Consider the following 27,731-nt stretch of genomic DNA (forward strand, 5'->3'; position numbering starts at 1 on the left):
TTCACCCTTGTTGTGGCATGGGTCAGCACCCCATTCCTCTCTGGGGCTGAGTCTTATTCCTGTGTGTGAATGTACCACACCAGCCGCTGATCACTGCTCATTCCTTCGTGGGTGATGGTCAGGCATCTCTGGTCTCTACCACCTTCCTCACGAAGCATCATTCGATGTTACCCATCTTACCAAAGGATGTCTTCCGGTTTCCCAAGCTCCCATATGGCAGCCTGAGTGTCACCTCTTTCCACTCGGGCCACTCAATGACATTTCCTCAAAATGTCCCTTTTTTTCTATCTTTAAGCCCCCATCCCCTGCTCAGCCCGCTGTCACCTTTCACTTTAATTCCTCCTACTGCCTCCTAGCTGTGGAGGGGGCAGAGCAGTTTCAAACGGTGCAAAGCACTTCGGACTGCAGCACGGCTTAGAGCCCTGAGATCCAGACCCTTCTGCTCTCTGCACCTTAGCTGGGCACCTCCCTCTCTGCTGGGAAACCTGAGTTTTCTTAAGGTTGCAGTCCCCCACAGAGGTCGCCAGGGAACTCCGTGGATCACACAAATCTGGGTTTCATAAACTCACTGAGCAAGGGAGAGCACCACCTGGACAGCATCTCAGTCATGCCTCAATAGGGGAAGTTAGGGCAAGTACTTCTGGGGTTTTGTGAGCTGCGATTAGTTCACAGTGGCTTTAGGGTGATAGAAAGCATGATTGGAATTTACAAACGAGGCCAGTAGTGAGTGGTTTTAACTTTGGAACCCATGAGTCCATGTAGAGTTACTTTTTCTTTTTAAGATTTATTTATTTGAGAGAGAGAGAGAGTGTGTACATGAGCAGGGGGAAGGACTGAGGGAGAGAAATCTTAAGCAGAGTCCCCGCTGAGGATTAACTTCTTTTATTTTCTATCTTCAGTTTCTCTTGCTGACTTTTACTATGTAAACATGCTCAAGTCTCTCATTATAAAAAAAAAAAATGGAAAGAAAATCCTCCTTTTATTCTAAATGGCTCTCAAGCTCCCTTCTTTCCTGCCTTTCGATGCTAAACAGCTATGGAGTGGTGTCGACATCGTAGACTCCCTTAGCTGACTGCTCTTCTGCCCAGCCCACCGCCGCCTCCCCCGCCCCCCCGCCCCGCTCCCGGTTCCTGCTCTGGCCCTCCCCTGGGATCCTTCCTGCCAAGGTCACCAGTGGATCAGCATCGGACTCTTCCAGAGGACGTTCTTCGTCCTTCTGCTCCAGAAGGGCTCAGCCCCATTCCATGCCAACCATCCACTGCTGCTGCAACATCTTCTTCCTGGGGCCCTCACGAGGCCACACTTTTCCTCCTGTGTCTGTTCTGTTCCAGTCTCCCTGTGGTCTGCTTGTTCCCTTACATGTTGGTGTTTGGGTACGGGTGCCCCTATGCTCTCGGCACCACGCACACGAAGATACCTGTCTCCTCTCATGGTCTCGCTTAACCACCAATGCATGATGACCATGACATCCATCTCTCTGCCCCCAATTTTTTTACTGAGCTACAGATCGCCACCGACATCTCTGACCTCACGTGTGCACATAAAAGCTCTTCATCTTCCTGCAGAAAAGCGTTCTTTTTGTAATCCTGAACTCACAGAACAGAACAGTGTATCAGTTCCAGTTTCCCGAGCCCCCAGCCCAGCAACCTGGGTGTCATCCTTGACTCCTTCCTGTCCTCTGCACAATCAACCACCAAGTCCTGCCAAGGACTGTTGACATCTCTCCAATTAGCGCTCTTTTCTCTGCACACCTGCCCAGTTCCCTGGCTTGGGCTAGAATGCCTGGCCATTCTGCTGCTCATCGTCTCCCCCAGCCCACACCCCTCCCCCCCATCAGCCAGTTCCCGATAACACCAGCGGAGAGCGGAGGAATGACTGGGTGGATGGTGTTAACTGCAGTTGTCCGTGTATTGCTCATTTTCTGCCACCCTCCATCCTGGCTGCTGAGGAGTTCATCTGTTGGGGAGCACTCAGAACTGGTGAGGTGGGTGACAAGCTCTGGCCAGGAACCTACAAAGTAGCTACTCTCCCCAGACTGGGGGTGTTGGGGAGCAAAAGGAGGGATCCTGGAAAAGAGAAGGCCCAGGAACGAGGGGTCCAGGGGCTGTGCCACATGGGGTCAGGGTTAGGGGTCAGCACGTGGGCACATCCTGGGCCCAGGGGAGGGAAGGGTTGAGATTGGAACTGGGTACATGGGAGCCCACAGAAGAAGGAATCAGGCAGCAGGATCCCCTCTCCTCCCGGGCCTGAGGTCCAGGTGGGCTTGGCCACAAGTGCAAAGCCTGGTTCTGGCCAGGCTGCTGCAGCTGAAGGCAGAGGCGCCCCAAGCCTAGGTGAGACTGAGCCCAGTGGGGGCTACAGGGGTGTGGAGTCAGGCAATCGGGGTAGAAAGGCACAAAGAAAGTGTCCAGTCTGAGAAAGAGAGTTTATTGCCATCTGGAGGTTGCAGAGCCTCCGCTCCAAAAGTCCCCAGGCTCCCCGTGCACGTGGAAGCCACCCGTCAGAGTCACTGTCACTTTCTAAAGGATGAGCCAGGCTGGGCCTGGCCTGTGGCTCTTTGGTGAACAGAGGCAGGCTGCATCCAGAGACCTGGCACCTGGCCCCTTGGGGGTGGGAGGGAGCCCTAGGCTTGATGGGGGTTGGTGACTTTGCCCCAGAAGAGGATGTTCTTGGTATCTTTGTGGCGTATGGACAGCAGAAAGGGTCTGTTGAAACGCACAGTGATCAGTGGGCCAATTTTTCCGGACAACAAAATAATTTTACTTCCCGTGGCGGCCGCGGCTTCCGTGCCCTCCTCGGCCACATCGAGCAGGGTCTTGTGGACCACCTGTGGGGACACGAGAGCGTTACCCACCAGATCCCGGTGGGCGAGGGGTGAGCGGCCCACCTGATAGCCCCAAGGGAACTGCCATTCACGCAGCCTGGACCCCTGGCTGTCACTGATCGGTGGGTTTGTTCCTCCTGACGACCCTGTCAGCGGTCCTGCATGGTTCTGATGCACAGAGGCTCCAAGGCTGCGAGGGGTCTCCCCAGGATCATGGAGATAAAGGGGAGGGGCACCTTGATCTGGATGCCTCCCTGAGTCCAGAGACTGTGCTGCCCTCCAAACACTCGCTATTGGTGGGGGGCAGGGGCCACACTGGGCATCTGTCTTGCAAGCGAGTTTCTGGCAGCCTCTCTGCCTTGAAGGAGCTGCGGCAGATGCCACCGCGGACCCGAAGGGCCCCACTGCTCTCAGCCCTGCTCCTGCCCCATCTGCAATGTCCTTGGGGTCCTTGGCAACTTTGCATAGATGTGGCTTCACATCCCTGGACCCACCCCATAGGCCCCTCTGCCCCTCCCTCCATGACCATGCCCTTTGGAAAGGTGGGGTGCTGAGGGGGGTGGAGGGCTGCTCAGACACCCTGCTTCGTTCGGAGGACCTTGTTTCCAGGGGCGCGGTGCAAGGGGCCCTCTATCCTTCTTTCACACCCATCACACCTGCCCGATGGTTGTTATGACCTGGTGCCCCTCCCCTACTCCGCCAGGCACGGCACACTGGCCAAGACCTATCACCCATATTTTATGGGAAAACGGAGGGGTCCAGCACTTTCAGTATTTGCTGCTGTAGGCGGTAAAAGGTGGAGTGTGGTTGGGATGGGGCCCATCCCTGATTCCACCCCAGGCTCCTCCCCACGAGTGGCTTCTGTGTCACAGTATATTGCAGGGGAGGTGGGGACCAGCTTCCAACGTGCTTGCCACCCAGCTCTCCTGGGCTTGGGGCAGACCCCCGAGGGGGACAGGGTAATGAGAGATGCCATCATTCCTGCAAATTCAAGGTTACCCAAATGTCTGCCTGGCCTCTTACCATTTAAGCTCAGATCCGGAGGATGAACGATCTAAAATTTAAACACTCACCTGCGAAACTGACAGGTTCTTCTCCCCTGTGACTCCTGACAGGTCGGCCTGGTTGGTGAAGACTTCCCTCATGCCCAGCTGGGGAAGTACGTCTTCCAGATTATAGCTGCTGGAGATGGAAAACTTTGGCAGGTAAAGGTTGTCTATCCTCCTAGGAAAGGAGAAACATGAATTTGAACAATTGCTTTACTCAAGGCTCACCTTCTCCCACCTCCCTGCATGGTCTTGCCTGGTTTCCTTTCTAACCACCCCCTTCTTGCTGGAAAGAAGGACTCATTTCCTCAGTTTCTTGACCCCTTGTCAAGGGGCAGGAGCAGGGCTGAGAGCAGTGGGGCCCTTCGGGTCCGCGGTGGCGTCTGCCGCAGCTGCTTCAAGGCAGACCCCTTGCGCTGACTCTTCTTAATTCATTAATTATCGCTTCATATCGGCAAGCGCCCACGTGTGCCAGTGCCTGCCCCGCTCCTCCCCTGCAGCAGGAAACACCCTCTCTCCAACAGGGAATTCCACAGCATGCTCCACAGGCACCAGGAAGGCTTCCTGTAGGAGGCGGCATCAAGCCTGCGTCCTGAAGGAGGGGAAGGAGTTGGCTGGGCGAAGAGGAGAGCAGAAGGCAGGGAGATGAACTTACAGGAAGGCAAGAAGAAAGAGGGGATGCTCCACAGAGTGGAGGGAAGGCTTAGTGTTGGGGATGGGGCAGGAGCTGAAGGGACTGCATTCGAAGGGCCTGGGGGATCCTGAAACCAGCAATGGAAGGTCCCCATCTTGGCCGTCTGGTGGGCTCCCTGAGAGCAGGGGCTTCTGCTTCTGAGCAGAGCTGCTGGTGAGTTCTTGGAGCAAGAGTGGATACCTCCCACCTGCAAGCCTCCCTCTCTCTCTGTTTATATCCCTAAGACTTTTGTCACGGTCTGCCTGGTTTCACACGTGCAGCTACAGGGAGGCTGTGTGTCCCAATAAACCTTGAGTCCCACCAGCAGGGAAGATGTCTGTTTCTCTCCATATTCATTCATTCACCCATCCATCCATTCACTCAACAAATATTTATTGAGCACCCACCATGGGCTAGGAAAGTGTTACGGCAGATTTCCTCAGTGCTTTGTAAATCAGAGGTAGGTGATGAATATTCTAACCATTCACAACGAATCATCAAGCCCGGGCCAGCTGATAGCTAGAACTGTCTCCCCATGTCCCCACCCTCAAGGACCAGGCCCGGAACTCACTCGGCCTTGCTTGTCCCCCTTGACATTAGTCTTCTGAATTCCATATTCCAGCCTGTCTCTACCCTCAGGTTTATCTGACGCTTGACCACCTCTCACACGTCTCGCCTGGATCGCTGCCCTGGGCTCCTAGCTGGTCGTCCTGCCTCCATGCTTGTCCTCCGTGGCCTGTTCTCCACTCAGCCTCCTGGGTGATCTTTTTAAAACAATACTCAGGTCATCCACTCTTTGGCCCAAGACCTTGAGAGGACTTCCCATTTCACTTAGAGGAGGAAGAGGCAAGGTTTTCCAGGGGTTTGCACAGCCCTGCTCAACCTGAGCCATCCCGTGGGGCTGACTCACGCTGACTCACGCTGCTCCAGCCTCTGTCGCCTCACTAATCCTCAAACACACTGGGCTTTGCACAGAGGCTTTGAACTGACTGTTCCCTCTGCCAGGAATGCTTTTCCTTAACCTATCCACAGGGCTCGGCCCCTCATCTCTATCCTGTCAACGCTCAAATATCACCTAATGGCGGTCCTATTTAAAACCGCTAACTACCTCCTCGTTGGTCCAGTTCCCCTAATCATTTCACCCCAGCTCTATCACCCACCCCTACACCCTCATTTCTCAACATCCAACATACTAAATAATTGACCTATTTGTTATATTTATCTATTTTCTCATTTTCCAATGACAAAGTAAGCTCCCCGAGGGCAGGGGATTTATATTTTATTTGCAGACATGCCCTGCAGGTCTAAATCAGTGCCTGGCACCTACGAGGTTCTCCATCAACCTACGTGACCCATGCCCAATGGATGAATGGATAACTGAATGAATGAAACAGCCAGCGCAAAGTGGGTGCTCGGAGCCCATCTTGCTTTGGCCTTCAGCTGATTGCGGTCCCATCTGTGCCCTCTGCCATTTAGAGGTCGAGACAACGAGAGGACAGGCGTGAGGGCTGGTTTGTGTTGAGGAGTCCCCAGGACCTGAGCATGTTCGCGTCAGACGCAGCTTCCACCCCTGTCCTGTTCAAGGTCATCGCGTCTCATAGAGCAAATACTTTCGGGCCCAAAGCTATGCGGGCAGCCAAGGGCAGGGAAACCCCGAGCTCCACCTGCGCTGGGATGGCTTGCCCAGCGCTGCAGCCTCGGCCCCGGACATCAGGGAGGCCCCGGGTGCTGGGGGGTGTGGGGAGTCCGGGGACCGGGGGTGGGGGCGGGGAGCGGGCGGCGCTGAGGAGGGAGGAAGGAGGGCGAGCTGCATCCCGGGGTGGTCACCTCATCTGCAGTGAGCCTGTCCACCTCCTCAGCGTCTCCGGGAGCAGCGCAGCCTCCACCGCCTCCATTCTGCCCTCATCAGGGAGGATGAAGAGCACGCTGCCGGCATTCATGTACTGGAGCTCCACCAGCGTGCAGGCCAGCGCCTTGTCTCGGAAGTAAGGCACCAGCACGTCCTCCAGGCTCATCATGGCCACCTTCACCGACCTCCTCTTGCTCACGTAGAACTTGGACTTGAAAGTATCTCGGGGGTCAAAGGGTGTCTTCCATTTGGCTGAAGGTCAGAGAACTCTGTGAACACAAGGGCTGTCCTGCCTCTACCCCCTCCCCGCCCGGTTCCCTGGCTGATGGAGACACTCGGCGTGCCACCGGCCCTGCCACCGGCCCCGCCACCGGCCCTGCCTTGGTCTGCAGGAGCACGCTGCCAAGTGGCGAGGCTGCCGGGGATGGGGGCGAGCCCCATAGGCCGGGTTGGTGTAAGCGAGAGACCAACAGGAGTTTGGAGTAGCGGGTGCAAGAGAGAGGTGGGGGTCAGGGAGAGACGGGAGGGGGGACCGGGAGTGCCGTGGGAGGCGGCAGCAGGGGGAGGAATGGGGCATCCCTCACCCCCTAAAAGGAACAATGCTAGTAACTCACGGTTAGTCATTGGCATTACAAGGTACACACATGCCCACAGCCTCGTCAAGTCACCTGAAGGTGGGATAGAGGTCGACCGAGGAGAGGGGCACATAGGGCTCCATCCCGAGGAGGACAGGAGCCTTCAGTGGGCGGGGGCGGGGGGGCACTCCTGGGGAGACTAGAGACTAGGGGCTTGCTGGGAAATGTGTAAACTACCACCGCCCCCCCCCCGCCCCCCGCCAGTGGAGGCAGGAGAGGAGGGGAAAGCCTGGCCGGCCAGTGTGTCCCTGGAGAAGAGCATTTGGAGGAGAAAATCCTAGGACAGGCAGGGGGGTAGGAGGGGAAAATCAAGAGACACAAAGAACAACCAGCACATCGGGCCTGGATTAGTTTTACAAAGAAATCTGGTTCTGGGCCTTCATCTGCAGCTGGAAACACAGGCCCGGGAGGATTTGCCCCAAGATTCAGCCAGAGCCTCTAGTGCAGGCTTCCCGTGTCTCCACCCAGCTCCTAATCACCCCCTGACTCCATGATGCCTCTCTGGGTCTTTGTCTAATTTTTGTGCCCACGAGAACTGCAGCTCCACAGGGCTGACTCTGTTTGCACTCTGCCTCTTCAGACTTACAGGATGCAGAGGTTTCTGTTTGTCACGTTCCTACCCATGGGACCGGGCACTGGACCAGCTGGAACCTGGGAATGGGCTCTGTCTTGGATTTTGCCCTCCCCCAAGGCCCTTCCCCAGATGGTGACCCTGCTGGTACCACCCCTAAGATGATAGGGGGCCATCGTTGCAGAACCCTGGGATGGCCAGGCTCCTTAGATGCTGTCTTCCTGTGTAGACGGGACTCCCCCAGGGACTGAGTCCCTGGCCAGGACAGAGCCCGGGTCAGAATGGCCCAGCTGTGCCCAGGCAGAGGACTTCCTGAGCCTGCCCACAGACATCTCTTCAGGGAGGAAGCTGAAGCTCCTGCCCACCCTGGAACAATTTGAAGGGACTGCTTCTTCCTCCTGGGAGCCAGGTAAGTTTGAGTCAGGGTAAAAAGTACCACTCTCACTCAAAGGGTGGTTGGGCCCCACTGCAGTGACTTTCTACAGTGGCAAAGCATCATTTGGAAAATCCTAAGACTAAGAGGCAACCCATTTTTGCAAATGACACTACAGATAAAGGGCTGGTATCCAACATCTATAAAGAACTTCTCAAACTCAACACCCCAAAACAAATAATCTAGACGAAAAATGGGCAGAAGACATGAACAGACACTTCTCCAAAGAAGACGTACAAATGGCTAACAGACACATGAAAAAATGTCCAACATCACTTGCCATCAGGGAAATTCAAATCAAAACCACATTGAGATACCACCTCACACCAGTTAGAATGGCAAAAATTAACAAGGCAGGAAACAACAAATGTTGGTGAGGATGTGGAGAAAGGGGAACCCTCTTACACTGTTGGTGGGAATGCAAGCTGGTGCAGCCACTCTGGAAAACAGTGTGGAGGTTCCTCAAAAAGCTAAAAATAGAGCTACCCTATGACCCAGCAATTGCACTCCTGGGTATTTACCCCAAAGACACAGATGTAGTGAACAGAAGGGCCACATGCACCCCAATATTCATAGCAGCAATGTCCACAATAGCCAAACCGTGGAAAGAGCCGAGATGCCCTTCAACAGACGAATGGATAAAGAAGATGTGGTCCATATATACATGGAATATTACTCAGCCATCAGAAAGGATGAATACCCACCATTTGCATCGACATGGATGGGACTGGAGGGGATTATGCTAAGTAAGTCAAGCAGAGAAAGTCAATTATCATATGGTTTCACTCATATGTAGAACATGAGGAATAGCACGGAGGACATGAGGGGAAGGGAGGGAAATCAGAGAGGGAGAAAAACCATGAGAGACTCTGGACTCTGGGAAACAAACTGAGGGTTACAGAAGGGAGGGGGTGGGGGGATGTGGTAATGGGGTGATGGGTATTAAGGAGGGCACGTATTGCATGGAGCCCTGGGTGTTATACGCAACTAATGAATCATTGAACACTACATCAAAGCAATGTCCACAACAGCCAAACTATGGAAAGACCCAAGATGTCCATCAACAGATGAATGGAGAAAGAAGATGTGACATATATACACACACACACACACACACACACACACACACACACACATATATATGTATATAATGGAATATTATGCAACCATCAAAAAAAACCCCCAAAATCTGGCTATTTGCAACGACGTGGATGGAACTAGAGGGTATTATGCTAAGCTAAATAAGTCAATCAGAGAAAGACAAGTATCATGTGATCTCATTGATATGAGGAATTCTTAATCTCAAGAAACAAACTGAGGGTTGCTGGAGTGGTGGGGGGTGGGAGGGATGGGGTGGCTGGGTGATAGACATTGGGGAGGGTATGTGCTATGGTGAGCTCTAATGAAGGGGGGAAATCGGAGGGGGAGATGAACCATGAGAGACTATGGACTCTGAGAAACAAACTGAGGGTTCTAGAGGGGCGGGGGTGGCGGATGGGTTAGCCCGGTGATGGGTATTAAGGAGGGCACGTACTGCATGGAGCACTGGGTGTTATACGCAAACAATGAATCATGGAACACTACATAAAAAAACAAATTAATTAAAAAAAAAAGCTAATGATGTACTATATGGTGGCTAACTGAACATAATAAAAAAATGTAAAAAATAAAATAAGGACGCCTGGGTGGCTCAGCCATTAAGCGTCTGCCTTTGGCTCAGGTCATGATCCCGGGGTCCTGGGATGGAGCCCCACATCGGGCTCCCTGCTCAGCGGGAAGCCTGCTTCTCCCTCTCCCACTCCCCCTGCTGTGTTCCTCTCTCGCTGTCTCTCTCTCTGTAAAATAAATAAAATCTTAAAAAAATAATAATAAAATAAAATAAATTTAAAAAAAAATCCTAAGAGAAGACAATGCCTACAGGCAGGGCGGGGCCTCGGTGCCGGGCCTCCTCCCCTCCCCCACCCCAGACCGAGGGTGCCTGCTCTATGGTGGTTTCCCCAATAACACGGTTTGCTACACCAGGCCAGAAAATGGCCCCCAAGGCTCAGAACTAACACTCTGATTCCTTCCAAACCCCAAGCCAGGCACTCACCTTTAAGGAAGATGTAATTCACCAGGACCATGGCTGTGTTCAGGTCAAGGTCCTTGACCAAATCCACAATTTTCCCCTGGGTCCGATTCTTCACGTAGTCGTTGATGAGCCCCTCGGTGGCAGCAGAGTCCTGGAAGTTGGCGGAGAAGGCCTCAGCGGCGTACAGCGCCCTGGCATCTTCCGTGAACTTCTCCAGCAGCTTCAGCTGCTCGCTGACGAACATGGCATTGCCCACGCTCAGCTGCAGCTCGTTGCTGGGCTGGCGAAGCGTTCGCAGAAGGTGCTGGAAACCCCGGTGGATTTCGGCGTCGGAGGTCTCTGTGAGGTTGAATTTGAGGCCTTCAAGGATCTCCGTCAGGGTGGTGCCTTGGGCCCCCAGGGATAGGAAGGCCAAGGCGCTGGAGACGCTCAGCGGGGAGAAGATGATATTCTTATTGGGCGTCTTCGAAGCCAACTGCTTATAGAGGCTGAGGGCGAAGTCGGTGTTGCTGGAGGCTAATCCGAGGTTGTCCACAGGCGTCTCGTTGTGTAGGTCCGCCTGGGTGACATTCTGCGGGTCAAGCACGCCCCCCGGGAGGCAGTGGACAGTGGGGCAGAGCCCAGCCACCAGGAGCCCCAGAGCCAAGAGGGGCGACATTCCCTCTGTCCTCAACTCTGAAAAACAAAGCTCCTTTAAGTGTTGGGGGGCCAGATGGTGCCCCGACTGCCTCCCACTGCCACCTCCCATGTGGCCTGTGTTCTAGTCTCTGCTTCTGTTAGCTTCGTGACTTTCTTGGGCAGGCACACTCACGGGCACCCAACATACGTGATTACATTACACTTGAGGTAAGTACTGCAGTTGTTGCCCTCTTCCCCAGGGGAGAAACTGGACACAGAGCAGGGAGGGGCTTGCCCACGGTCACCACAGCAGGCAGGTGGGGGGGCAGGGGGAGGAGACCAGCTAGCCTGGCTCCCGCCGACTCCTGGTAGGGAGAAAGCAGTGTGGGCTTCAGAGCTGCAGAGACCTGGACTGGGATTTCCTCTGGGCTACTTGCCCTGCTGTGTGGTGACAAGCAAGTGACTGACCCTCTCTGAGCCTCCATTCCCATCTCTGTACAACACGCTGAGTAAGCTCAAGGGAGAGAAACCGTGAAGGTGCCGGGCTCATAATGGGTGTTTCAGAGGCGTCTCTCCTTCCATACGCCACCCGCTCTAGAAATTACCCGCCATGCCAGAGCTACGATCCCAGGGGGAGGGGGCATGGAGCTATTGCAGGAAAGATCTGAGAGAGGGGCCGAGTTCAAAGCCTGCGACTGCAGCCAACAGGGTTATTTACCTTTAGCCCCTGCTTACTCGGGGCCCAGAGCTTAGAAGAAAAAAGAGGTGGGGAAGGGAGTTGGGGAGGGGAGGCAGGGAAAGGGAGGGCAGTTGAGCTGCTTTCCATCAAGAGGCCATTGGAAACCCCTTCAGACCAGCCGCAGCAGCTGAATTGCCTCAACTGTCTGCTTACTCTCAAGCTAATGCAATCATTTCTTTGGAAGAGTTAAACATCCCCCGCCCCACCCCAAATTATTTCTGGAGAAAAAGAACTTTGTTTGGGCAAGTTGGCAGGCTGGCTCTGTTTCTGAGCAGACTGTCTTTTCGGTTGCTGGACAGACACTGCCTGCCTTTCTGTTTGGCCAGGGGCCCTGGAGGGGAAAGGAGCTGCAGGACCATCCCCCTTGGAGACCCCGCCGGCTCTGCCCGGAGGGGACCCCCCCCATCAGTTACGTCTGCACCTCGCCATGAGAGCAGTGCCCGGTGCCAGACAAGGGGAGGTGCCCTATGCCCCTTGGGGCAGTTGGGGTCCGGATGGCCCGGTATATGGAGGTACACAGCTGTCTAAACTCAGAATCCCAAAGTGTGGGGGGCAGAAACAGCCAAAGAGGCCCTCATGGTACGTCCACCCTTTGCAGGTGTGAAAACTCAGACCTGGAGGGAAGACGTGTCTTCAGAGGGCATGGCCTTCGGGGCCAGCACTGGAACTGTCCCCAGCACTCTGGGACGCCTTTGCCAGGCCCCCTGCCACCTCACAGGCTCCAGGCCAAGGCCTGGAACCACCCTAGAAAAATGGGTTCCTTTGCTCCCGGGATAGACAGCATCATGGATTACCTGCCTCTGCAGCTGGATGTCCTCAGCGGATTCCAACGCCACCGCCTGCCCCGAGTGCTGGATTTTCGTGGACACTAATGCCTATTTATCCGTGTGAAGAACTCCTCCCCTTGCTTGGGAAATGTTGGCAGGGACGCCCAGGGTTCTGTTTTTAGACTGGAATGGCCAAATAAGCATTTCTGGTAACATGAATTTATTAGATCTAGTGGAATAATCCAGTTACAGGAACAGCCCCTAACTTGCTTCTTAAAACAAAACAAAACAAAACAAAACAAAACAAAACAAAAAACCAACTCTCCCTTTTCATTTTCATCTTTTGTTTATGAAATATTCATTGAGGAACATGTGAAAACCCAGAAAATAACAGAAGGACCTTGGGAAATGGTCCCCCAAATATCATCCCCCAGCTAACTTTTTGTTGTGATTTCTTTTACAAGTCACCTTCTTTGACGTGTGTGTATGTGATGCGAATCTTCATACACACACTCAGATATATTTTAAAAAATGCAACACTCTTTATTTGCCTGTAGGTTGATTTGCTTTTTGAGGCACCTCTCCCCCATTCCCGGATTTGGGGTGGCAGTCTTAGGACCCCGAGCATAGGGGAGCACAGGTGTCAGGGGCCTCTGGTCTCTGGCACCATCCGTCCTGGGAGGCCTCCTCTTCAACCCAGGGCCCTTCACTCTTGATTCACACTAAGAGCCATGGTGACCTTGAGGTCTCCTCAGATCTCTCTTGAATCCCAGGCCTTTCTTGGGCTCCTGAGAAAACCTTCCCCTTGATCCCTCATGGTCACGACCCCCCATCCATGACCACCTCTGACAGACTGTAGGGTGCCACAGAGCACAGTTTGGAAACCACCAGATTACCGGTAAGGGTGTGGCTGGGGCATGCTGTGAACCTCACCAGCTCTGTGGCCTCAAGCAACTGGAAATCCCACGGGCTTAACCTCCTCGTCTCTACAAGTGCAGATAGCGACATTTTCCCGACAGGGCAATATAAAGGATAAGTGACATAACACAGAACGTAAGCTTCTGGAGGACAGGACTGTTTGTGCAGGGCTGTGTCCTAGGGTACTTACCAAGTATGTGCTGGCCTGGAACCACTGAGGTGACTAAGGAGAGTTCTGGTCCCATCTTCCCTAAAATGGTGACTTAATGCCCTTTTAGGTTCCATTTTCAGAATTGAATACCTATCTTAAAATTACACAGAATCCCAGGGGCACCTGGATGGCTCAGTTGGTTAAGCATCTGCCTTTGGCTCAGGTCATGATCGGTGTCCTGGGATCGAGCCCCGTATCGGGCTCCCTGTTCAGCAGGGGAGCCTGCTTCTCCCTCTCCCTCTGTCCTCCCCCTGCTTGTTCTTTCTCTCTCTCTCTGTGTGTCAAATAAGTAAATAAAATCTTAAAAGAATTACACAGAATCCCAAGGAAATAGTGGCTAAAACAAGGCTACAATTTACTTTTCACTCACATAAGTTCAGGTGTGGGGGTGGGTTGATGTGGTCGCTACACTTGTTCAGGGGCCCAGGCTCCTTCTATCTTGTTGCTCTGCCATTCCTAGGGTCTGTTTGCTGGGCCCTCCTCCTCTGCCTCCACCCCCTTCTCTTGCTCCTCCTTTTACTCCATCCCACCAATTGCAGGGGCACCCTTCCCCACTGGAATCTTCTCTCTCTCTCTTTCTCTCTCTCTCTCCTTCTCTTTCTTGCTCCCATGGCCTCCCAGCCCTGAAAAACCCTCTACTTGTCCCCGAGAACTGAGATCATCATTCATTCATTCAGGACCACTGGGTGACCCTCTGGGTGGGGCCGGAAGGATGCTGCCTCATCCACAGGCAGAACATCAACTAGATCATCCGTGTCCACCATTCCCGGACTGACTGCCTCTTTGTATAGCTCCGGTACCTACTTCTGTTGAAAAAGATCTCTGTCCCTTTTCCATCTGAAGCATTGTCACCAAGACTTGGTCTGTGCCGGCCTCCAGAAAGGTGAGTTTACAACTTGGCCGAGGACACTTAGCTGTTCAATGGCGGAGCTGGTGGAGCTTGGGCAAAACCAATCCAATGCCAAATCCAGGCTCTCTGTCTACCTTCAGTCTCAAAAAACAGAAAAAAAAGAAAAGCATTTCCATCCTTGAACCTATGACAGAAAAATGCCAATCATGGGAGTATAATTCTTTTTTTTAAAAAGATTTTATTTATTTTAGAGAGAGAGAAAGAGAGCGGGAGGGGCAGAGGGAGAGGGAGAGAAAGAATCTGAAGCAGACTCCACACTGAGCATGGGGCCCAATGCGGAACTTGATCCCACGACCTCGAGATTGTGACCTGAGCCAAAACCAAGAGTCAGTCACTTAACTGACTGAGCCACCCAGGCACCCCTTGGGAGTATAATTCTTATACAGGTGTTGGGGTCACTATTTTTATAAGGTGTCGCTTGTCTGTGGATCTGAGTAGGGAAGGCTGCCTCCTTTCAGCTGAATAGGAGCTCTGTCCCTGTCTGTCACCACGTCCTTCCTAGGACTGCAGATGGGCATGTTTCTCAAACTTGAGATGGACCCAGGCGAGCAGCCCAAAGGGAGCTGGGAGGTTCAACCTGGCTTTGGCGGGATCAGGGCGAAGGTCTCCAGGAGCCTCCGGCTAAGACTCAGGGAACCTGGCAGTACAAGAGAGGGACAAGCAGAGGCCAGAAGTGGTACTGGCCTCTGGGGTCTGTAGGGGTGTGGCTGTTGCACCTGCCTAGAAGGGGAAGATATAAAAATTAGATCTCATGTGCTCAGCCCCAGACATGGGGCTGGCAGGTGCTCTGTCTGTGGGATGGTCACTCTTACTGTCCCCAGCCACATATGGCATCCATCGGGACTGGATTGACTTTGCGATCTGTTTACCGTTTTCCATAGTTATTGCCCTCCCATTGTTACCTCTGATTCCCGAGGGCCAACTTGGCACAGGTAGGCTATAGAAAGTCTTAGGAAAAGAGCCGTGTCCCCACTTGGGCTGCTATTGCATATGGAAAAGGGTGCACTTCTGGGGCCAGACGGGGGCGGGGTGGATGGCAGGAATCCCAGTAAGAGGGTGTCCCACCTCCACAGAACAGGTGAGGCTGGGAGGGACAAACACCAGCTCCTTCCAGAGAGCTTCTTCCTGGAGGCTGGGGAGGCGGCGGTCATGGGAAGGGCCCCGTTCAGCCAGGCTCCTCCCACGTCTCGGCTCTGTGCCACCTCCCCGCTGGGTGACTTTAGGCTAGTCCCTTCACCTCTCTGAACCTCTTTTGTCAATCATCGCTCCTTAAAGAATTCTTAGGAGGAAGAAACGAGACCCTGACACCTAGCTGCCCAAGCCCCAGCGCGGGTTGTGTGTGCCTTCTCTCCTCCAGGCCGGGGAGTGGACTCTGCTCTCGGCTGGAAAAGTACCCAGAGCCGCCCGCTGCTGTCTGACACCCAGTCCTCTCTCTGGCCGTGTTTACACTGACCCGGTTTCGTGTGGCTGCAGACCTACGGTGCCTTTGCCAAGTCCCCTTGGCGCCGCTCCGGCTGTGCCCCCGCAGATTCCCAGGCGCCCGCTGGAGGATTTGGCCGAGCAGGGAGACTTCCTGCCTCTGCTTTGCATGCTGCTCGGTCATCTGTCCCTTGAAGGGGGGAGCGGCTTGCCATCATCCACTCCCATTTCCCGTTCTAGGCGGCATCTGAGAATTCCTGGCGAACAGGGACTTTGGGGTCAGAGCAGCACGGGCCCCGACTTACTACCTACACCCCGATGTACCCCGAGTTCCTAAGCCCTAGATTCTTCCCCTGTGTCCAGTGGGGCAGGGACACCCTCCTCACTCACCCATCCGCTCCTCGTTCAGTCTGTGCAGCCACTTTTTACTAAGACAACAGCCCCCTGCCTGTGACTTCACTATAAGCTCAGGAGGCACCCTGAGCCAGAAACCTCCCGCCACCCCCCGCTCAGCCTCCCCCGGATTCCTGACCGTTCGAAACGGGGAGGGAGTAAATGTTTGCTGTTCCGAGCTGTGGACTTTTGGAGTGATTTATTATACAGCAATAGATGAACCCCGAGCCGTATCCCCTGCCCGCCGAGCTCTTAGGATCAGGGGAAGAGAACAAACAGGGAAATTGGAACATTATATAAGAAAGCAGGTCAACTTCATACTAAAGCCTGTGGCCCGTGGTGGGTGCCTCAGTTAGTGGCTGTTCTTTCTGCCTTCCCTGTTTTCAAGCAAACGGACCCATTCTTCCTTTGCCCACAGAGGCCCGGTCATGACCATGAGGTAACACACCGGCTCTGTCCTCTACTTTCTGCTAAGAACTCGTCGATACTCACATACGATACCCTGGGTAGGTGCAAGTATTCTATTTTTACAGCTGAGGGAAACGGAGGCACAGAGAGATGGGGCAGGTTCCCGGTGGTGGGGAGCCCACGCTCCTGCCCTCTCTGAGAGACACGGTGCCCGTCCTGGCCCTGCTGTGGTGGCGCATTGCCCTCAGACCCGGTGGCCCGGCTGAAGGCAGCGGTGTCCTGACCCCAGCCTCCAGGCTTTGCCCATGCTCTGTGCCAGCCTGTGGATGGGTCCCCGTGTTTGGTCTGGAAAACACGGCTGGCGGCCCGGCGGTGAGAGGTTTCTGATGGTAGCCTTGAGGGACGGGAAGGGGGCCGCACGCTGCAGAGCTCTTGGTAAACACGGGTGTGGTTGAGGGGGGGCCCCCGTGTGCCCCCACTTCCTCCCATGCCCCCTCCAGTAGTCTCGGCTGGCCTCAGACCCTCTCCCTGGCCGCGGGCACTTTCCACTCCTCCAGCAGGGGGGTGTCCCATCAATCACCTCCCATGTCTTACCTGGGGTGATGTGACCCCCAAGCTGTGTGCACTCCTCCCGGTCGGCCCCCTCCAGCCCGTTTGCTACAGAATCACTTTAAGGATGTGGGTCACTCAGCACCCTGTCCCGCTTGGAGCCCTGCCGGCCTCCCCTCCCCACATGGTCTAGACCCCCCCACCCCTCCCCTGCAGCTGGGACACCAGACCGCAGGGGCCGAAAGTACACTCCCCAGAGCAGAGCTGTCCCTGCAGAACCCACAGCCCCCAGCTTGGACCAGGAGAAGGGAGAGGTTTCAATTTCTTTTACAAACAAGGAAACCTCCCAGAACATTCTGTCTCAGGCTTCGGTTTGATGCAATCACGGGTGAGTCAACACCTTTGTTATACTTTGGGCCACACATCATGTGGCAGGAGGCCTCCCGTGGTCCTTTCTGGTGGAACCGACCCTCCTCTGACTAGCCCAGATGGGCCTCCCTCCTCTCCCCCTGCGGTCCCCGTGACTGTGGCTTCCCCCATCTCTGCAGTGAGACTGTTGGCTTCTGGCCAACAGGGGTGCACTTCTCGCTCATCCTTGTTCCCTACCGATGGAGCTGCCAGAATTAGCGAGCAAAAATGCCTCCCAATGCCTGGGCTATACTTCTACTAAAAAGTGATTTATTACGTGGAGTTCTTATTTAGCTGGGCGTCCTGTATGTTATCAGCAACCACACCTGCAGGTGTGTGGTGGGGGTCCCACCCCAGGAATAGAGAAGTCTCGGGCAGTGACCTGAGGACTTGCAGAGGAATAGAATCCTCTGGAGCCAGCTGGCCATGCCCTCATTCATTCATCCGAGAGTCCACTGTGGGCCAAGCCCCGTGCCCGGCCCTGGGGTATAGAGACGACTCAGGGCCCTCACAGACTTTATGGTCTTGGAGAGACACAGGCACGTAGAAAGATGCCAACTACAGTGTGGAAAGTGCTAGAGGGAGGCAGAGGGGAGCTGGGATCCCAGGGTTGGGCTGGGGGAGTCGGGACAGCTCCCCGGGCAGGGACCTCTGAGCAGAATCCTGAGGAAGGGCTTTCTGAGCTCTCAGAGTGGGCATGAGCTCCAAGGTACACCCGGGTTTTGTGTATTTGTTACCTGGTCGTTGCTCTGCAAGAATTAGCCGGAAAAACACCTGAAAGCAAAGAGGATCCGGGCCCGTGAGGCCCTGGAGGATGAGGGTCTTCAGGCCCTGAGTGTGGGTGGGTGGCAGCTGCAGGGAGGAGGGGGCCCAGTAGGGTAGCCCCGCGCGGTGACGCACCCCGAGCACTGGAGACACAAACTCTGTGTGTGCGTCTGAATCTGAAGGGGGCTTGTTCAAGACCCAGCCTCAACCGTTTTCATTCCTTGGGTGGGGCCGGGAATATGAATTTTTAACAAGCTCCCCAAGTGAGGTTTGAGAAATGCTGCTGTAAGGTCAAAGCTTCTTCCCTTTGCCTGATTTGCTCCCAGCCTTCAAGCAACCTGGTGACGGGGCATCATTACAACCATTCCCACGGCGCAAGGGACGAATGGACACATTGTGGGTCAGCTCATGAGCGCCTCGCTCAGCACACCGGGGAGCAGACGCTCAGGCCCACGCATCCCAGCCCACCTCTCATCTCTTGCCTCCCCTCCCCCTACCCCCAGGCCTACGGTGAATGCTCAGCTCTTAGTACAATCGAGGAGGCTGTAGCTGGATTAGCCCCGGAGCAGGCTCTTTCAGTTCCGTGAGCAGGACACACTCTCCCCCATCTGAGTCTTGCTCATAATCGTTGCCCAGTTCAGTCCTGCTTGTCGCTCAGATCTCGGCTTCAATGCCACCACCTCAGAGCTCCCTCTGGACCCCTGGCTGCAGAAGGTCTCCCCAACTGTCTCTCTTGGCACCCCGTGGTCTTCCTGCACCGGCCTTCAGCTTCTGCCTTCACAGCCCAGTCGCATTCCTATTCCCCTCCTCTGCATTCCTTCTATGCTCCCTTAACATTTTCCTAAAGAAAACAGCTTTTTATTTCGCAACAACTCGAGGTACGCGGAAAAGTAGTGAAAACAGTGCAGGGAGTTCCTGTGACATAAACATCTTAGGTCACCACGGCATATTTATCGAAACGAGGAAGTGAACATCCGTACGGCGCAGGCTTCTTTGTATTTTAGCAGGTTTTCCCCTACTGTCCTTCCGGTCTTCCTGGGTCCCGTCCAGGAAACCGCATTACATTTAATTTCCACACCTCGTCAGTCTCCCCTGGGGTGGCACAGCTCCCCAGGTGTCTGGGGAGACCACAAATGGGCGCCTTATGAGAAGCAGCAATGTATTTCTCACCATTCCTGAGGCTGGAAGTCCGAGAGCGGGGCCAGCGCGGCGGGAGGAGGGCCCTCTTCCTGGTCACGGGCTTCTGGTCCGTGCCCTGCCACGGGAAGGAGGAGTCCGTGCCCTGCCACGGGAAGGAGTGCGGGAGCTGTCTGCCGTGTGTTCTCCAAGGGCGCGAATCCCATTGATGGGGGCTCTAGCCTCATGACTAATCACCTCCCAAGGGCCCCGCCTGCCACACCATCACGGGGGGGGGGGGGCCGTGGGGGGTGGGGTGCTGTTAGGGTTTCCACCACTTAGTCGAGGTGTTGGGCACCAGTGTCCTTCCCTCCTCGGGCTCTGTTTCTAGAAGCAAGGTGCCCAGTCAAGCTCACTCACCACAACACTTGTCATCAACAGACGTACATCATACTCTACTTTTTTCTTTTATTCTTTGTTATTTTTTTATTCCATTGTCTCTCCAAGGCAAGAATGTAGCTTCACCAGGGCAGGGATTTGGGGGTTTCCTTCATTTACCTCCAGCACCCGGGATGGTTCTAGCCACACAGTGGGGGTTCAATAAACATCTGCGGATGAACGAATCACCCTCGCCACAGTTTGTACTCCCATGTTTATCTGTTTGGTTAGCTGGTTGTGGCCAGAGTCCATGTCTGCTGGGCTTGCCCTTGTACTCTTGTATGACTTCCAGGCCCGAGGCCCCGTAGGCGGCCCCCGAACAATGGCGTGAAAGAGCTTAAAAAAGCAAGAGTGGGCTGAGCATAGTTTCTCATTGGGGTGTGAAGTGTTTCCTCTTGGAGTCCAAGGTCATTTTTCTGGCCCAGGTCTCTGCAGAAGAGGCGGGGGCAGGAGTCCTGGGCTCTAGCATTGTCCTCCGCCTTCTGGAGGCAGAGGGTTCACAAGGGGAGGTCCTGAGAGTCCATGTGGTCAGAGAGGGAAATGAAAGTGAGTTCCCAAGAACAAGGCAGGGGTTGGCAATAGCAGCGGGAATTCGAAGGGAGGTGACTCTTATGGGCTAAATTGTGGTCCCCCCCATTCATCTGTTGAAGCCCTAACCCCCGGCACCTCAGGATGAGGCTGTATTTGGAGACAAAGCCTTTAAAGAGGTGATCCAGTTAAAATGAGGTTGGTAAGGTGGGCTCTGGTCCAGTTGGACCGGTGGAGGCTGGGAGACAGAAGAGGAGGTTAGCATCCCGAGAGAGGACCATATGGTGGCGCAAAGAGAGGAAGCCATTGGGAGTCCAGCCAAGAAGAGGGGCCTCAGGGGGACCCGACTCTCTTGACACCGGGGTCTCAGACTCCAGCCTCCAGGACTGTGAGATGACACAGTTTCTGTTGTTAAGCTGCCCTGTTACTGGATAGGATGGACAAGATGAAAGGACCGGTGGGGAGCTGGAGGAGCAGGTGCGCGGGGGTGCGAGCGCGCGCCCCCTACAGGGCTGAATGGAGGTGAACGCTCTTGGGCCAATGGGAGAGTGAGGGACACAAGGGGTCCAGGGGGTGCTCAGGGTGTGACGCAGATGACCAAACCACCCTAAAATTGGGAAGAAAGAGAACGAACGCCAGCCTCACGTTCGGGGGAAGCTACTACAGACGGTTGTAGTAACGTGGGAACCTCATCCCCTTTGCTCTCCTTCAAGTGCCCTATACTGGCCCAGAATGAAGTCTCCATGGTTCCCACACACGACAGTTCGCTCGACACCATTCTCCAGCCCTTCCCTCCGCTGGAGTCCCTTCCCTGTTCCCAAACCTGCTGTCTATTGAAGGCTTACTTACTCCTTAGACCAGCTGGGTACCACCTCTTTCCTGATCTCTCTCTCCCAGGTGCTGTATCATTTCATTCATCCCAGGATTGTGTGACAATTGAATTACACGGCCTGCAATGACACCCAGCAAGGAGCTTCAGTGTGTGACATGAGGCACCCCGGAGCCCATCCTGACCTTACACACGGTAGATGTTCTGTGGCCACGTGCCCAGTGACCTTCAGACAATGCTGGACCTTGGCCTGACACACATCACACGGACAGGGCCTCCCCCTGACCTTGGACTGGCTGAGCAAACAGTGAGAGAAATATCTGCCAAGGCAGAAGAGACATTTCACAAGCGAGAGGCACACAGGAGCTGATGTGGCCCCGCGAGGAGGCCCCATTCTGAAACGCTGTCCTGAGCTGAAAGCACAGACGCAGACGAGCTGTCGCCATCCAGTCGCGGCCATCTGCCCAGCCACATGCCAGCACGGGTGCCATCCGGGTCTCGGGGCCTGAGCCTCTCACTGGCCTCAGCTTCTGGGCAAGCACTCACGTCCCCTCTGTGAAATGGGTACACTGACATACTGGGTTGAGAGATTCAGGAGATGAGAGATGCAAGGTGTCCCCAAGGGCTGGCCCAAAGTAGGTGCTCAGTACTTTGGGGTGTGACCAAAGCTTGGGGTTCTGACCTTGTTTGATCTAGGGGGCACCCTTTTGCAACACAGTGCGGAGTCTGGGATCAGAGTGATAGGGGCAGCCTTACTGGGGAGCAAGCTAGGGTCATCATGCAGGGCGGGGGCAAGCACTCAGATTTAAGGGGGCAGCTAATTAGGGGACAATTTGAGTGAAGGACTCATTCGCTCATTCGTTGATTCTTCAAAGTGTCCGACCCCATTCATTTGATAGATGAGGAACCGTCTGTAGTAGCTTTCATAAAAGAGGAGAGAGATTCAGCTTACCGGCATCACAGGGGAGTGGATGGCTGAGAGGCACCTGACCCGGCCTTCTGGTTCTTAGTCATGTCTTCCCTGCAGCAGAGCACAGGGCTGAAAATGTGGGTCTGGGGGCCACACGCCCAGGGTCAAATCCTGCCTCCACCCCTTAGAAGCTGTGTGGCTGGATAAGCAGCCCACTCTCTGCAAGCCTAGCCTTCCCCATCTGTAAAATGGGGACAACAGTGGTACCTGCCTCCCAGCAGGTAAATGCAGCCATCCAGGTAAAGCGCCTAGCACGAAGCCTGGCACATGGTAAGCTATTAATGTTGCCATTCCCAGCGTTATTTCTGTAAGGAAAATGACAGCCAGTGTTTGCAGAGTGCTTTATTGTTACTGTTGACACTAACAGTCACAGTTAGTCATCAATGTCTTCAAAAGATACTGTAGGATTTGCCACAGGTCTCTGTGCTCCTGCCTCCAGCCAATGCTGGGAGGTTGTAACTGAAGCCACAGGATGGTTCGATGCTGTGATGGGCCATTTCCACCCTGCTGTCCACTTGCTTTTCTTCAAGGACAAGTAGCACTGGAATGTGTTAAAATCTACTGTGACTGGCGGGGAACACCCCAGCTTCCTTATATAATGTCGAGGAGCCTTCCACCCTTCACCTGATCCTTCATTGTATGCGAGGGGGAAATGGAGGTCCAGAGAGGGACAGCATTACCCCAATGTCCCGCAGCTCATTAGCTGGGACAGACGCCCCATTCCAGACTCCCATTTCAGTGTTCTTTCCACACCATGATGAATTGATGGCTGGTGTTGCTGGCAAGAGGAGGACTCGGCTTGGAAATACATTTCTTGGTAGAAATGTCTACCAGAACAATCCTCCTACAGAGCTCTGTGGCACTGGACTGGGCATCAGGGGCCTGGATTCTGGGCTTCTGTCTACCACTAACATGCTGTGTGACCTTGGGCAAGTCAACCGACCTCTCTGGGCCTCAGTGTTAGACTCCACTGATGAAGGGTGAGGGCAAAACCAAATGCTCGCGAAGCTTCTTCAAGGTGTCCACATCGTGCGGTTGTGTGAGAAGAAACAATCATTAGTATATCAATACTGTGACTATTACTACTTGTAAAAGCCTCATTAGTCCACGAAACCTGTGTAAATCACCAGCTCCCGGCAGAGAGATGCCACAGTGCACCTTCAACTTCCACTACAGAGGCCTGTGGCCTTTCAGGAGAAACACTGACCTCAGGGGTGGGTCACTTTGCCAAGGAAGAGGATGTTGGTGGAATTCTCCACAATAAGCATCATAAAAGGCCTGTTGAACATGACCCTTTGAGAGCTCATTGGGGCCGACTTGAACATGAAGATGGCCTCTGTGGCTGCAGCTGCTTTGGTCCCCGACTCATCCACCTCCACCACGGCCTTGTGCACCATCTGCAGAGGAGACATCAGGTGTCACCGAGCCACCAGGAGCTGGGAGATGCCATCCCAGGAGATGGCAGAGCTTTTGCCTGTGGCATCCCTGTCCAAGTCCCTGTGCAACTTCGCCACCAAGCAGGTAGCAAATGACACAGCCGTGCAGCTACCATGCACCAGGATCTGTGCCGGGAGGTGATGGTGCCTGTGCCTTCCATTGAATTCTCATGGCATCTCGCAGCAACGTTGTGACTCTCCAGTTTTATAGAGAGAAAGGAGGCTCAGAGAGGTCAAGTAATTGTTGGAGGTCACACAGCTAGTGAGTGAAGGAGCTAGCCCCTAATTCTTAGTTTTGATTGCTTAATGAGAGTTCCTCCTAAGACACAGTGCTGGATATGGTTTCCCACTGCACAAAGGATAAAATACAAAGTGGTATCTTTGCTTCTTGAGGGAAAAGAGGAGAGAGAGAGAATGTGGAATGGAATGGAATGCAATGCAATGGAATGCAATGGAATGGAATGGAATGGAATGCAATGGAATGGAATGGAATGCAATGGAAAGAGTGGGATGGACTGGGGTAGAATAGAATAGAACAGGATAGAACAAAAATCCCTGAAAACGGGCTCAGGAGCTTCCGAGCTCACCTCAGACACCTGGACACTGGAGTGGTTGGTGATGCCCGTCAAGTCAGCATGGGACGTGAAGACATCACTGATGCCCAGTGTGGGGAGGACCTCCTCCAGCTGGTAAGAGCCCTCGATGGAGAACTTGGGAAGGTAGAGCTCAAGCTGCCTGGAAGGAGGACCAGAACTTTTCTTAGAGTCTTCCCAGAGCATCAGCTCACGGAGCTCATACCCCTGCTACCTCCCCTCGGCTTCGTAATGATCCCCCCACCCCTTGTCCAGAGCCCACCCCACTCTGGACTTGGACCTGGGCTGTCCCCAGTGATCCCTGACCATTCTGATGGCTCCCTCCAGCTAGGCCAGGCCCTGGGGGCTGGGACCTCTCTCGATGGCTCTGGGTTTAGAGGCCGCTCCTGGGCTGGGTGAGACCCTCCCACCACCGCTGTGTCTCCCTGGAGGTATGAGGGGCCAGGCTGGCCCCGTGTCACCTGCAGAATACCTCTTTGTGAACATCTTGAGCCACTTCCTCACTGTTTCCTCATTCAGTCCGTTCTCCAGCTGTCCCATCCTACCCTCACTGGGGAGAATGAAGAAAGCGGTGGCATTCCCTCGGTAGGGGATGCCCACCACCTTGCAGGAGAGGTTTCGGTCCAGGAAGTAATAATAACGGTCTTCCCGTTTCATCATGGGCACCCGCACCACCGTCTCTGAAGTCACATGGAAGTCCTGCTTTCGGGTGCTTTTGTGGTCGAAGCTTGTCTCCCACTTAGCTAAATATCAAAATGGAAAAGACATCAGAAATTCTGCGCTGCAAACGAACAGCATCGAGACAGTAAACCCATCAAACAGAGCTCATTCTCCCTGGCACAGTCTCCTCGGTGGCAGGGACCATGGAACCCCTGGAATAGAAAGGTGAGCCTTTTTATAACTTCGGGGATGTGCCTGAACTTTCTGTGGGCCTTTTCCTTTGACATGGGCAAAGCGAGGAGGATGCTTTTCATGTCTTTGGAGGCCCTCAACTGCCAATGGTATTTGTTTGATTCTCAGGTGTTACTCAAGGTCAAATATGCTCGGGAAGAGGGTCAACGGTACCGATGGCTGACAAATCGACACTACACCTGGGGGAGTTATTCTGTTTTTCACTCTTTTCCCATTTTTGGATTTTGATCTAAGTTTGCGAGAGAGGTTTGTAAGGTTCCTGGACATAGAGGATTCTTCTTACTGAAAAGCCCTGAGTTATGTTTCCTGCTCCGTCTGATTCCTGCTGCATTTCTACATCAATGAGATACGAGTAGTTCTTTCCATCTTCTTGGTAGTCATCAGATTCGGAACCCACCCCAGTGCCTCTCGTGGCTTATGTCTGTGCCACCCAGTTGTCCCCTGCAGCCTGGTGTCCTAGAAAGAGCCCTGCCCTGGGGCATAATAAATCTTGGATTCCAAGCTGGATTGCTCGCCATCTGCGCTCCTAGGAAGGGGGGAGGCGGTTAACAAGCTAACTATTTTCCTCTTTCCTCCCTCCCTCCCCTCCCCTCCTTTATTCACCCCTGTCTTCCCATCTTCAGCCGGGCCCCATACAGGCACCGAGGGGCTCAGCATCTAGAAGGAGAAGCGCTCGTGAGAGCCGAGATGAGTAGGGGTATCCACCAGAAACGTCAGGGAGCTGAGCATGGAGAGATCTGCTGTTGTGGGAGAGGGGGAGAACTCTCCTAAGGAAACAGCCCCTAGGAGTGCACGGGGGCAAGGAGGTGGGGGCAAGGGAAGGCCCTCTAAGGTCCCTCTAAGACCTGCAATCCTGCCCCGAGTGGTGGCCGCTGGTGGCCATGACGATCTTGTGCTTTAGATCCAGTGTGTAAGCTATGACCCCAGGGCCCACGGACAGGACCCAGCTCTTCCCCGGTGGGGGGACACAGCAGTCCGGGGTCACTGACATCCCCTTACCCCATAGGAAGATGCCTCTGTCTTACCCTTGGCTGCTTGTTGGCCTCCATCTGTCAACAGGCACCAGAAGGGACTAAATCTACCCCCACCCCTTTATGTGTGTGGGAATTGGGTGCTCTTTTGACAAAAGCAGCAGAAAGGAGAAAGTTCAGGCTTGCGCGCAGGGGTCTTACCTTTAAAGAAAATGAAATTCACCATAACCATGACCTCCGTGCTATCCACGTCCTTAGCCAAGTCCACAATCTTGCCTTCAGTTTGCTTTGCCACGTAATCATTGATCTGCTTCTGGGCCCCCGCGGGGTCCATGAAGTTTGTGGGGAAGGTGTCTGCCAGGTACAGCGTCTTCACGGCATTCAGAAAGGTGTCCTGGAGGTGAAACGTTGGGCTAATGAACAGGGCGTTGCCAAGGCTCAGCTGGATGTCCTTCCTGGGCTGGGCAAACTCCTGCAGCAGCTGGTGAAAGGTGTTGTGGAGCTCCTCCTCTGAGCCCTCCTGGGGGCCGAGGCCCAGGCCTTCTAGGATCTGCACCTTCGTGTGCGATCGTGCCCCCAGGGACAGCATGGCCAGTGTGGTGGAGATGCTCAGAGGGGAGAAGAAGATGTTCTGGTCGGGAGCAGCTGTCGCCAGGGCCCTGTAGAGGTCGAAGGCAAAGTCCCTGCTGGCGGGGGCCAGCGTGCTGAGCACGGGCGGCTCCTTGACTCTCTTCTTTGCCTCGCGGGAGCGGTGGCGGTAGAGGCTGGCGCCCGGTGGGCTGAGGAGTGTCAGGCACAGGAGGAGGCAGACCCGCATTGTGGCTGCTCCTCGTCCTGAAAGGCAAGTGGGCAGGGTCCTCAGGGAGGGTGCACAGCTGGTGCATCTCCTCAGCCAGGAGACTGGGGGGAAGTGGGTAAGGCCCATGTCCCAGAGATGTGACCACCCGACGTGCAGCATCTAAGGGAGAGGTTGAGCCTGTGCAGTTGGGAGAGAGGGTTTAAAGAGAGCTGTGGGGGCTCGAGGACAGAGACTTGGGGGACTTGGGCATCTAAGGGTCAGGAGAGTTAGGAGAAGGCAGAGCATGCAGACCCGAGGTGGGGGCTGGCCCCTGGGGCAAGAGTCCTCTCATCCACATCAGGGTACGTGCCACAGGGCCTGGGGCGTGGGCGTGCAGGGCTCTCCTCCTTCTGCCCGCTCAGCATCTCTGAGGTTCCCAGGGAATGAGAAGCCTGCTTCCCAAGTGGCCTCTGACTGTCACTTCAACCCCTGGGGGCAGCATTTGCAAGGCCTGGTGGTCCTTCTATGAACTCAGACCAACTACCCCCCACGGGCCCCTCAGACTGCTGGTCTATCCCTGTTCACTCAGCAAATATATATTGAGCATCTCCCACATGGCAGGCAGGGTGCCGGGCTCCAGAGATTCATTGGTGAACACGCGGATGCCAACTGGTTCTTTTCTCCTTGCCCCGGGGAGCGGGCGGGGCGCTGCGCTAGGACCCCAGGGCCATCCTGGCGCCTCATCAGAGTCACCTCCCCCCAACCCAGGGAGGAAATTCTGCCCTCTTAATGTGAGCACCCCAGCTTCCCTCCTATTCTATGATGGCTGAATTGTGGCCCTCAGACTCCTATGTTGAGGTCTTAACCCCCAGCACTTCAGAATGTGACCGTATTTGGAGATAGGGTCTTTTTAAAAGGTAATGAAGTCAAAATGAGGTCCTACAGGCGGGCCT

The 27,731-nt window shown here is 54.5% G+C and overlaps 2 protein-coding genes across 2 annotated transcripts; both read right to left on the reverse strand.

Moving 5' to 3' along the window:
- Positions 1-2,623: 2,623 nt before the first annotated feature.
- On the reverse strand, positions 2,624-10,760 carry SERPINA3 (serpin family A member 3). Its single transcript, XM_028102329.2, has 4 exons — positions 10,124-10,760; positions 6,371-6,644; positions 3,898-4,048; positions 2,624-2,827 (listed from the first exon to the last, which is right to left on the reverse strand). The coding sequence occupies exons 1-4, from the start codon at positions 10,758-10,760 to the stop codon at positions 2,624-2,626; spliced, it is 1,266 nt and encodes a 421-aa protein (XP_027958130.1).
- Positions 10,761-23,296: 12,536 nt separating this feature from the next.
- On the reverse strand, positions 23,297-26,817 carry SERPINA5 (serpin family A member 5). Its single transcript, XM_028102249.2, has 4 exons — positions 26,202-26,817; positions 24,590-24,860; positions 24,112-24,259; positions 23,297-23,485 (listed from the first exon to the last, which is right to left on the reverse strand). The coding sequence occupies exons 1-4, from the start codon at positions 26,815-26,817 to the stop codon at positions 23,297-23,299; spliced, it is 1,224 nt and encodes a 407-aa protein (XP_027958050.1).
- Between the last annotated feature and the right edge of the window lie 914 nt (positions 26,818-27,731).

This window comes from Eumetopias jubatus, unplaced genomic scaffold, assembly GCF_037043125.1.
Source record: "Eumetopias jubatus isolate StellerSeaLion01/CBP00866 unplaced genomic scaffold, mEumJub1_p1.0 scaffold_7, whole genome shotgun sequence".
Taxonomy (NCBI): Eukaryota; Metazoa; Chordata; class Mammalia; order Carnivora; family Otariidae; genus Eumetopias; species Eumetopias jubatus.

What these genes read in the sequence shown, in the direction of transcription:
- SERPINA3 (XM_028102329.2), bottom strand. Translation starts at nt 10,760, where the DNA reads ATGTCGCCCCTCTTGGCTCTGGGGCTCCTGGTGGCTGGGCTCTGCCCC. An exon ending in GAATTACATCTTCCTTAAAG is followed by an intron (nt 6,645 to 10,123) that starts GTGAGTGCCTGG and finishes TCTGACCTTCAG; the next exon opens with CCAAATGGAAGACACCCTTT. An exon ending in ACAGGCTCACTGCAGATGAG is followed by an intron (nt 4,049 to 6,370) that starts GTGACCACCCCG and finishes CTCCTTTCCTAG; the next exon opens with GAGGATAGACAACCTTTACC.
- SERPINA5 (XM_028102249.2), bottom strand. Translation starts at nt 26,817, where the DNA reads ATGCGGGTCTGCCTCCTCCTGTGCCTGACACTCCTCAGCCCACCGGGC. An exon ending in GAATTTCATTTTCTTTAAAG is followed by an intron (nt 24,861 to 26,201) that starts GTAAGACCCCTG and finishes TTTGATATTTAG; the next exon opens with CTAAGTGGGAGACAAGCTTC. An exon ending in CCAGTGTCCAGGTGTCTGAG is followed by an intron (nt 23,486 to 24,111) that starts GTGAGCTCGGAA and finishes TCTCCTCTGCAG; the next exon opens with ATGGTGCACAAGGCCGTGGT.